The 12303-nt window shown below is 33.9% G+C and overlaps 1 protein-coding gene across 3 annotated transcripts in view; it reads left to right on the forward strand.

The window, feature by feature from the left end:
• The window catches only part of ADGRA1 (adhesion G protein-coupled receptor A1), a 278100-nt gene that overhangs the window by 87253 nt on the left and 178544 nt on the right, over nucleotides 1-12303 (forward strand). For all 3 annotated transcript variants that reach the window (XM_082765151.1, XM_082765152.1, XM_082765153.1), the window contains exon 3: nucleotides 8595-8666. In XM_082765151.1, coding sequence (XP_082621277.1) covers nucleotides 8595-8666 — 72 coding nt within the window. The remainder of the gene's footprint in view (nucleotides 1-8594; nucleotides 8667-12303) is intronic.

A 12303-nucleotide genomic window follows, 5' to 3' on the forward strand; every position in this document is an offset into this window, starting at 1 on the left:
CTACTAATGCAATACATTAATAGTAAACAGGCGGAAAGATGGCGTCTCTTCTTGACGTTTTATAATTGAATCACCTTATTTTCTGAAGTTTTCTATTTTTGTGTTATGAGGTCATTACAATAAAAAAGCATTGTAGGAAAGATGCTTTTTATTTTATTGATTTACATGAGTAGTGACCTACCTTATTTTTGGCTCAATACTACTCTAAGCTGATATACATGTCATCTGCAGGTACTTGTATTTCCTTTACTTATTTTAAGCCGTGGAAGAAAATATGTTTCTGAAGTTCAAATTGAAATTCAGTGAAGAATTGCTTATGTTCTTTCAAGTCTATATTGATTCAGGAACAGAAAGAGAGAATCAAACGTTTCCTTTAAAAACAAAACAAAACCAAAATTCCTCCATGATAAAATAGTTCGTATATTTTATTACTCCCTTAGCTTCCAAAACACATTTTCATTATACTAAATTATCAGAGTAAAAATGCACATCTTCCTATATATAACGAATTCAGATGCACTTCTGAAAATACTGAATAATTTCCCAATATTTAATTTTAAAAATACAATCGTGCTGTTAAGCAGTGAGTCCACAGTTTGGGAGAAATTGAGAAATTCAACACTTCTCAATTCTACATTGAGAAATACACATTGCCGGAAATTTACAAATAAATGCAGCCTTAGAATGTGAAATAAAAATTCCTCCACTGGAGTTTAAACCTGTCCCAGCAGAAAGTACTTTTTACCTTTTCATTTGCTTTCTCAGTATCTGTTTTACATTGCATTTGGTCTATGCAGTTCATATAAAAAAAGAAAAAAAGGAAAAACTGTTGAGAATACATTTCTTCCCCACTTACTCGCATTCTTAGCAAACACTTTTCTCTGCCAATAGTTACTTTTATTTTATTTATTTATTTATTTATTTATTTATTGGTAAGGGAGTGGAGCACATGTCAAGAAACCTAGCCGACACTGAACTGCCTTCTAGGCATGAACATGCAGAGGAGTCCCAGTGGGTGTGGAAATTAAGGAAGCCTCTGTCTCTTTTCAGCCACCAAAGGTTTCTGTGCTCTTCACATCTCCACAGAGCTGGCTGAGCCATGCAGCCTCCTGGGCTTCTCCTGCACTGACTCTGGCAAGCAGATATGGGAGGGGACAGTGTGGTGGAGAGCTGGAGAAGCCTGCTAAAAGCAGTGCTACACCAGATGCTGACAAAGCTTTTAAAAATTGTACCAGGGATGTAGCTATGAACAGGCACAAGCTTTGCTATCGTAATCAATGTCATGCCAAATCTCTCATTGCATGACAGGGTATAATTGTCAGTACTCACACAGGGATTTTCTGCTGGCCCCACAGAGCTGCCTGCAACACAGTGGAGACCAAACTCACTTTTTGTGCCTACTTCCCTTGGCATCTGTTGCCTCTGACCTTCCAGTCTGGCTTTAGTCCCATGGAACTGGTCCACAGTCCACATATCTCTGGTTCTTGTGGTGTTTTCCAGGAGAAGGAAAAATATATATGAACAGTTGTATGTGTTGGGAATTTGAATATTGAGCTGAATTTGCTCTGCTTGAAAACAGATGGGGGAAAAAAACTGGAAAAACTTAAATAATTTTTCTTTGTTAGAAACTGCATTTCATTTTGAATTATCAGTAACGAAATACTAAACTAAGGGTACTTGACAAAATTCTTTGCATCCTCATCCCATATTCTGATATATTTAGAATGAAACTAGGGATTTAAGAGGTAGTTTTCAAATATCTACATATAGAAAAATATATAAAAAAAAAATTTACACTGACAATCTATCCTGCTTTACTATACCTTTTACTTACTTTTCCATCTTTGACATACTGCTCCCTTGGTTTGTATGCTCTCAGCTTTATATTCTTGCTCTATGGTTATTAAAATGAAATACATAATAACATTCTGTGGGCCGCTTTGAGCAAGCAAACTGCTGTAGAGTTTATATCTCTGCTTTGTTTCAGCTGCCATTATTGACATTTTGTTTAACATTTTTAGGCTTGTTCCTAAATAAAGAGTAAATGCCAAATTACCACAGCACATTTGATGTGAATGAGTCATCATCCTTAAATTAAAAAAAAGAAAAGTGATGACTGTTCAGTTGCTTTATAGATCATTGTTGCCATCCCAAGTGACTGGTTTGAAATTTCCAGTAATTCACTAGTACCTTGAGCAGCCAGCAGTGGCTTTTTGTTTGTTTGTTTGTTTTGTTTATTTGTTTGTGGTGTTTTTGTTTTCTTTTGTTTTGTTTTTTTTTTTTTTTGTCCAGTCCTTAGGGAGTATTGTTTTAGGAAATCCAACCATTGTAGCCTCTGTGTCTGCAAAGGCACAACTATTCTTCATATTCCTGTGCATGTTTATTTTCATTATCTTGTAGAAATAATATTAAATATATATATATATATCATTATATCTTGAAACTTAGCTGCAACACAAGCATATTTTTTTCAGATTCTGGAAAGTAGATTAAAATCCACTGTCTTCATAAAAAAAAACTGTAAACAAAGCAAGAGCTCTGGACTTTTGTAGGAGCACTGTGTGCTTTAGTTTTTGATGGTGATACCTGCCTGTTTCTTGGTCTACAGTGTAATGCCAGCAATGCAGTTGCCAACAATGGAGATGAAAATAATTTTTGATGATATCCAGGCTGTCAGAGTGTCACTACTGTGACTGGAGGATATGTGCTAAATGCGGTCTTTCGTCATTGGCTGTGCCTCTTTCCCACCACCATGACGTTTTAAAAGAGAATCTCTTTTAACTGTCCCGAGTCTGCATTCACTTCTTGGGCAAAAGTATCATTTAGTTTAGCTGGAGTATTTAGCATGAGAAAGAAGTGGAAGATGTGACCTTATATTTTTTGCTGTTGTTGTTGTTTCATAGTAGTATGCAAAATGTGGAAAGTCAGTCATATTTCATTGGTATTTGGCATCTGCTCAACAACTGATTGCTCTTCTCAGAGCTTTTTTGGAAAGTTTGCAGCACCATAATGACAGCTTTCTAAACACAGATGTCCTCTTGGTACAACCTATAATTTTTTATGAAAGATGTATCGATGTCAGGAATTTGAACGAAGTACTGGAATTAGTCGAACATTCTTGTTATGAATATGTATTGAAAATATCTACAGTATATATATATTGTAAGTTGGGGGAAGAGCTTGCAGTGTCTGAAGGCATAGACTAAGATACAAAATAGCTAGGCTTTCAGGATTTGATATATGAAAAAAAAAAATGTTTCTTTTGTAAATGCACTGAATATGTTTTAATATTTTTCCCACTACCTTTTATGTTGTACAAGTGCGTACAACTTGATGGATCAAGAATCTCAAAGACACATTTAATCAGGGATTTGGCTACAGAAGATGTCTAATAGCTGAGAGGCCAGGAGTAGCTATGAAATGTTCTTGTAAAGCCCCATCAGTAGCCTCTTCCTCGTTTCATCTACATCTCAGCTAAGCCATCAGGAACTGAGTATTCAAACACAGATTTCCCCTCCTTAACTCAGTTGCTTTTGTTGAGGTAACTCCTCTTAAATGTAATTAGTAATTACAAGTCCATTCAAAGATTAATGTGTAAGATGATAAACTCACAGCAACTTGTGATAGTAGTAGTAAAAGACATTATATTTTTAGTAAAAGAATTCTCAGTACTTACCTGTGGGGGCATTATTTACATATACATACAAATTATCTACATACATGTAGACAAGGCCTAATGGTTAGTATAATACTTGTAAGTTCAGACTTGAAGAAAAAAGGAAACTCTCCTTTATTAACTTACTATAACCATTGAGATTTTTAATAATGATAACAAGGTCCATTCTGTGTTCTTTTTCTAGTCAAGCTTAGGTGATATCAGGGTACCATACAGCAAATACCTCTAGCAACTAAGAAAATTAGGGGGAATATACTTCAATATTGTAGTATTTTACTTTTTTTTTTTTTTTTTTTTTTCTGCAGCTGTGCAGCCTTGATATAAATATTGCAGTTGTTTTGACTATAGCTAACTTTATGTAGCTATCTGTAATTGTAAAAGGCTTTGATTTATTTTCAGGTCATGCCACTAGATTTTGGGTCATGCCACACCACTAATAGCACGTCATTCAGATTCAGAATAGATACTTTTAAGTTAGAATGCTCCATCAGAAATGATGCAAAACCATAACTGTTAGTTATAAATGCTTTCTTTTTAGGCTTTAACTGGGTCATACTATGATGATTCAATGTTATAATACTTTTTTTTTTTCTCTTTTCTTTTACTTTTGGTTGACAATAAAATCACTTGCATGGTATACATGCATGTGTGCCTGTGTGTGGCCCAAGCTGAGCTGCTGCTTGGCATGCCTTGGATCATGACCTTTTGCCAAACCTCAGCAGTAGCTCTTGGGGAAAAAATGTAAACATACAACCAAATTCACCCTGGTTGCTTTATTTAGCTTAGTGAAAGTTGATACTCATTGTTTCAATGCAACAAACTCTTTCCTAAATTAGAAAATAGGAGATGGTAATTATAATATTTCAATAAAATTAAATATGTAAAAAATACAAGTGGGAGGAAAGATAAAAGGTTCTTCTAATGTAGAAATAAATACAGCAAGTAACAGTTGTGATCGTTTTATTTATATATTTTAGTCACATTTTAGTCCTCCAAGGATGACAAGGAAGGAAACACCTATTTTGTTAGGCCAGAAGTATATGGAAACATTATAGAATAATGCTAATTACTAAGAAAGTGCCAAGATTGTGGGTACTACAATTGTAATCATCTACAATTTTCTGAGAATATCCTTAGAGATATCTTAGAATATCCTCTTTTTAGAACGACCTAGGTAATTTAAGTGTAATTTCCAAAATATGAAGGCCAGATGTCTTTGTTTGGGACAGTGCAACTGATGAACACTTTTCCTTGAAATAGTCTTGCTTCTACTAACATTAAATGAGACATTTTTATTCCTGTAGAAGATAGTTTAAGATTAGGCTGTTTTTTCCTATGTGGTTACAAGTTATGGAGAAACAGAGCAGAGTTTCCATAAACTGGAACATAGAACATTTCAGTAAATGGGAGACCTTTTGTCTACGTGGTTGTTTTGACTGGCATTAAAATTTACCTGCCAACAGTCTGCCACTCATTGATTTCTTTATGTTTGTTGTGTGTTGTTGACAGTGTTGGTTATAAGAGATCTAATTCACTCCATCTAATTACAACTTGCAGAGCATTTAGATGAGCTGGTGGTTAACAGACAATGTGTGTAATTGGTGTAAAGATTAAAATTGTCAGTTTCCCCTGCCTGAAATGTGGATATTTGCTCTGAACTATGCCTCTAAGTAATTTTTCAGATGGATCCCTGTGTGAAGCATGAAATAAAGTAGCACAAATCCAAAAGGTCTATGTTATCAGGCTGTTTGTTATTGTCATTTTTTTGTTTTGTTTTATTTTGGTTTGTTTGTCTTTTAAGTTCCAATAATACAGAAGTTCAGATAATGAGAACAGTGTCCTTTCCTTCTTTTCTATGTGACTTTTCTACAAACCAAAGAAATATCTTTGACTTCTCTGACCTCCTTTAGCATACTGCATAAGGGAAAGGGTCTGCATTTCATTCTTGAGGATATTGTCGGTAGCACTGCCTAGAGAAGCAAAAAAAAAAAAAAAAAAAAAAAAGGTTTTGAGAGGTTTTGGCTCATGTAGTGAATAATTTCCTAAACTATCAAAGGAAAACACACTGACATATACTCACATACACTCATATCAATAAACTCTTGTCTTTGCAAGCTTATTGGACTCTGGAGAAGAGACTGCAAAAGCTTTGTACAAGTCGTTTGTTTAGGAAAAGGTATGGAAAATTCTGAGTTAGATGTTTGAAGGAATGATCACAATTTGTAGACCATATAAAAGCAGAAGAAAGATAACCTAGTAGCTGCTGGTGGTACCAGGGAGCCAAGATGAAAATGAGCACAACATTAAAACAACAACAACAAAACCCAACGTTTCTTCAATGTCTATTGTTTTTGTGATATCATGAAACGATATCATCATATCATGATGATGAAATATCATCAACTGTATTTCACGTCTGATTAGATCAGCAACTGTCGCTTTCATCCAAATCCAGCAGGAGGAGACAAAGCAAGCAAGAAAACTGCTTTGCCTGGATTAGGGAGTAGGGCAGAGTACCCACAGGAGGATGGCTGTGGTCCCTCTTTCCTCGTTGTTGTCTGTGGAGTTGTTGTGTTCTTTGTCAGACTGTCCATAAGAATCAGTGCAAGCACTAGGTTTGTCATCTGTGCTGTTGCCTTTGTGGTACTTACTGATTTCCAGGAGAAAGAAAAGAGTTTGGACCTATGTGTAAAGTTGTCATAGAGTGTGCATCTCACCATCAAGGTCCTTCCCAAGCTTTTGCTCCTTTCTGGCACATTTATCTGGGCTCTGAACAGCTGCTTTCCTTTTACTTTCCCCTCTCAAGTGCCATCTTTTCTGTTGCTGCCTCTGGCTCATAGCGTTCTTTGCTTGCCACTCTGGGAAATTTTATGGGCTTTTTCCAAGACCCAGTAGTAACAGGGAAAAGGGAACACTTCTGGGTTTTATGCTTTCTACTGGCTTAGCATCCAGTGTTGTTATGGCTCATGTAAATAATGCTTACCTATGCAATGTAATGCATATATTTAAAATATGTATACATCTGTAGATATATATGTATATATGCACATGTTCATGCATCACTTTTTAAAAGTTACACCAGTACTTGAAAAGTGTGATATTGCATTTTTAATATTTTCTTAAAACATCCATTGTACTTGTGTTGTACTCAGATTAGCATATTTTATTGGGATTGCATAATTAATGAATAATGATTTATTAATAAAAACAGCAACAGAAATAAAAGGAACTTTGGAATATCAAACAAGCTAAGATAATCAAAACATCAAACAAGCTAAGGTAAAAACAGTAAGAAACAACCACTGTTTTTTTGGAGAGGCTATAAAGTTTTCTAAATTGTTTCATAGCTTTATGAATCCTTTTTACTTAATTTTAAGTACTTAATCACAAACACTGTAAACAAGTAAACATGTATGGTCTGCAGTAGTTACGTGTATGTTTTAGAAAGACTCAAAGCACAACTTATTGTTCCATTTAAGTTTTAAATATTTAGCTCCCTTCCTACCTTTCTCCTTTTTTTTTTTTTTTTTTTTTTTCAGTAATGTCACAAGATCAGGTGCAGCATATACTCGGTTTCTGTCAGCTGTGCTTTTGATAGCCCTGCATTTCTTATAGGCAAGACAGAACTTATACATAAGTAATCTGAATGTCTTTTCACCTTCTTAAGGGGTTTGAGTGTTACATGATTCAAGCTGAAAGCTGAACTTGACCTTTAATAATCTGAGATCTCTGCTAGGGACATATCACTCATCAGCATCACCACTAAAACAAAATGGATCTGATGCAGAAGTTTTTGAACTGTATTCAAAATTGCAAAAATGATAAACAAAATAAATATATATATATATATATTATTAGGAACTATTTGGACTTTCACATTAAAATTTATCTTAATGTAAGCTAAATATTTGTGATAAAATCTTGCCCTATTGAGTGTAATCACACCTAGTGGAACTAAAATTTCACCCAGTGTGCATTTTATTTGCAATAAAGTAAATAGTCATAAATAAGGTGACTCACACAGCTTCTGATACATCCATCCTTTGGCAGTCAAGCAGTTGCTGGTATGTGCTGTAATATGCTGGAAGTGGCCAGTCAGAGAAACAATACTGATATTATTGCACACCAGTCATTCCCTATGAATTGTAAATTGTCAGAAAATGAACACTGACTCTACAAGAATTTACAGCGTTCATCTCCTAGGCCTGCTTATCTAATTGCACTGAAGGCATTTCTTCAGAGTTCACATCATGAAGAGTCTTGAGACAATTCAGTAGTAAATCTCTGCGGGGACTGAATTGAGAGCAATGTCATGGCCCCAAGCACTGTGCCAAGAGCAGATGAGATTGCTAATGCCAGTGAAATATTCTTTATCTGCACAACAACTGATCCTCTGGATTGTCACCAAGTACAAAATGAAGCACCTATCTGCCAAATATGAAAATTTGCTTATATTTCAGGACAGAAACTTGACCTATCTGTTTATGTCTCATGTGCCAGCTGCTTTGCCTACATTAGGTGAAAATGAGAAATTTATTAAGTGTTAAGTGCATAGCACAATGAATAAGCAAACTAAAAGTCCCTTGTTTTGCCGACTATGTTATTCACTCATTGATTAAAACATTTTTTCCTTGGGCAAGAGTGGCTGGTAAGCTTGTTTTGAAAATTACAAATAGGAGAACAATTAAAAACATTTTGTTTAGCACCTAATCTTCACTTTCTTAGTTAGAAAAATATGTTTTCATAAACTGCAAATGATGTAATGCTTTTGGTATTATTATTTACAATTTATTTTTTTTTAATTTTTTTAAATGACAGACAACGGTTAGAACTGCATTACATTTCTCACTCGGTATGTACAGCAGTAATATGGTAGGTAAAGTGATAATTAATTGCACCTCCTATTTTGTCTTTCTAGAGATCTGAAGAATAATTTGATTAGCACAATTGAGCCAGGGGCCTTCAATGGACTTTCAGAGCTGAAGCGCCTGTAAGTATTAATTCCATTTGAATTATTCTGAAAATTGCATTTGTATCAACATTTCTATCCTTGGGCAACTCAAATATGCCAACAAGCATATTAATAACATAAGGACACTGGCTGTAGAATAGAAAATTACACCCTATACTTTTTACATTTACCATGATTTTTTTTCTTTCCCTTCTTCCCCCCCCCCCCTTTTTCTCCATTTAAATGTTTGCTCTTCAATAAATATCCTAAAGAGTACATCTACAAACAAACCTAATTAGAAGAATTAAAACAAACCTTGATTTAGCAGACAAGATGTCACTTTAGACATTCATTGGAACTAAAACTAAGTGGTGTAAGTAAGCATAAACATTGCTCTTTTTTTTTTTTTTTTTTTTTTTTTTTTTTTTTTTTCCAAAATGTAAGATTTACTTATTTTTATCACAGGCCAGTTCTGTAAAATCAGTTCCTAGAAAGGAAACTTTATATGTTTCAGAATCTGTCTACAATCTTCTTCTCTCTCACATTGACTTTGCTTGATTTTTTTTTTTATTAGTAGTATTTATTCATTTATTTATTCATTATTTTTTTAATTATTATTTTTAAGGAAAGAGACTAATGTAATTTATCTCCTGTCCATCATTCTTGCATTCCTCTCTCTGAAAATCTTATCAAAGTGCTTTCAGAAGTACTGCTTGATTACTAAGCAATATTTGTAAGAACTTATCAAAGTTACTACATGTCATTGAGGTGGGGCTTTTCCCTTTAAATTAACAAGGCCTAAAGACCCTCTGTAATTTTTCTCACCTTGAAGAAGAGGTGAGAAGAACCAAGAACCCTCTTTATAATTTTCCAAGTCACTGCATCCCAGTGGCCATGTACTTGCTAAGAAGACTGACAGAGGTCTGCCTAGCCATCATGTATGGTGTCTCATGTGTGAAGAGACCTGTGAGAAAACATTATTTTAGAGAAATGCTAAGATTTAAATGAGGAGTAATGCAAATCTACAGAAAAACAAATTTACAGATCATTCTGCTTTTTTGCTCTGAGGTTAAATTCTCTAATTGCATGCTGTAAATAAAAGATTTCCAGCTCTGATTGCACACCTAGCAGTGAGTTTTAGTGTTTGATCACAAAGACATGATACGTATGAAGTCAGAGCAGAATATGCTTTTTTTTTTTTTTTTTTTTTAAATGCCATCAAAAAAATGAAGTTGAAACTTTCTTGCTCACTCTGTATATATGGATAACAACAAAATGAAGTGATCAAAATGAGCTCTAATTATTGCTTTGGCCGTATAGTCTAATAACACAACCCTGACCTCTGGTGGGAAAATCATGAAACCTGTACAAGTCCTGGGTTGCACATTTGAAGACTGCACAGGTGAAGCCTTAGGTCAGCTACCAAAGTCCAAGAAGGTGAAGTCATTAGCCTTTGGAAAAAGTGAGATTAAATTTCTCTTCTGCAAACAAGGAAAGGCTATGTTGCAATGTCTCATGCTAAATCTAAAAAGAAAAAGCAAAACAACAACAACAACAAAACATATTTTTTTCTGGTATGAGCAAGTAACACTGGGAACAACTGAGAGACAATGAGTTGATTAATTACAAGATTTTCAAATTTCATACAAATCACTATAGTTTCATGGTAAAAAAAAAAAATCTGCACTCCGTTGTGCAGAGTAACAGACAATTGAGCAAAAGCAATAAATAGTGTAAACTCTTGTTGAATGCTGAATACAATCATTACTTTATGACTGTACTTTACACTCATATCCTCTTATTTCACATATAAAATATAAATGATTCCGTGAAAAGTAGAATTTGGTGTAAATGGGCAATTGCAGGAGATACAACTATGGCAAGTCAGGCAGATAAACTGCAGGCTGTCAACATCAAAATGTTCTCTGTGAATAATTCGGAGAACTCTTATAATTTGTATTTGAATGAAAAACTGAATTATTTCAAGTGTTTACGCAAAAAGGTACACACAAAATTGATGAAAATTGAAAATTTATGAAGCACTAGAATTACTGCACTTGGTTATTCAACAGGGGAGAGTCTTGGTTTCTCTAGCATCAATTTTACAAGTCAACATTATTAAACTGAATGTCTTTCTCCTGAAAAGGAACACCAGTTTTGTACATTATGAATTGAATTATACCTAATATAATATGCATTATTCTGGAAGAACACGCAAGAAGCCGTCTTTTCTTTTTGCTTTAAAAAGCAGGTTTTACAATATAGGGACTTCAGCCAAGTACATGTTACTGTGAAAATAACACTGAAAAAGGCTTTGAGAAGAGGATATGTACATAGCCTTTTGCTTTGTTAAAAATACTATTTTGCTGTGTCACGTGTTGAGAAATACATACTTATTTTGATTAGTGTAGGTGAAATTTACTCTTCCTACCCAAATTATGCTCCACACTGTGATGCATTTCTTCTGTATGTGTTCAAACTTTGCTTAGGCCAAAAGAAAGTCACCCAACTGAGAATTCTGGGTGGGTTCTTGTTTACTGTTTACCTGTTCTAAAAGAAAGATAAATATATGTGTTTGCCTTAAGTTTGCATGTTTAGGTCTTCTATGTAGCTTTTATTAGGAAAATTTAAAGAATGACTGCTAATATGCAATTAATGCATTATATTGTTATCCAGATTATTTTCTTCAGCTGTTGTCTACTTAATGTCCCTGATTAGCATTTAAGAAATATTTCCATTCTAATGCAATGTTTCATCGTTTAATTGCACAACAGTATATTCTTTGTCTGATGGTAGAAGCCTTAGTGAATTCTGAAGAAATTGCCTTATCATTCTAGCTGATTGGATATGTCTCCATGAAAGCACCAACTAGATTTATCTTTATTCTCTGTTTTGATTTTTGTGTTCTCATATAGCAATAGAAAAATAGGGAATCCGCACAGTGCAACAAATGACTTAGAAGACTACCTCTGGTTCTTTAACAAAAATAAATTCATAATGTTCAGATAAATTTTAACATTTTTAAAGATATATAATCATTTAAAATCCTTACATAACTGAAATTATATATATATATATATATAAAACTTGGTAAGAAGGAATACTATAGTCAAAGTTGAAAATCAAACATTTGAAAATTAAATGTTATTTCAGAATACTCCAAGGGCAGTATTTCCATTGTTATCATTGTTTATACCTATTTTTATCTCCTTTCTAGAAGGATTTTATGCATTTTGTTGTATGTATGAGTTGTACAGAAAACATTCACTCACCTTTCTGTAGACAGGAGGTACAGAACATAATGCTTTGTACCATTTGTAGTCTGAGACAGACACAGTATTTGTCTTAGAAGAGTTTGTCAAGTACTTAGCAAGACTGACCTTACTAGCTAAAACTTTAATTGCCCCCTGGCTTATGTGATTTCTTCAGCAAGAAATGATGTCTATGAGTTGAGGCATTAGTAAACAGTAAAAGTGTCAATCTTGGTTAAATGTTGCATACAATAAAATGCAGAACATAACATTTTTCATTGGTAAACAAACAGGTGCAAGTAAATTTGATATGGAAAATTATTTTAAAGATAATTTATTTATTTGTTACATAAAATTTATTTATTTATTTATTTGTTACATTAAAACACATTTTAATGCAATTAGTTTAAATTGGAGTGCATTAT

The sequence above is a fragment of the Aythya marila genome (genome assembly GCF_965140915.1).
Source record: "Aythya marila genome assembly, chromosome: 7".
NCBI lineage: Eukaryota > Metazoa > Chordata > Aves > Anseriformes > Anatidae > Aythya > Aythya marila.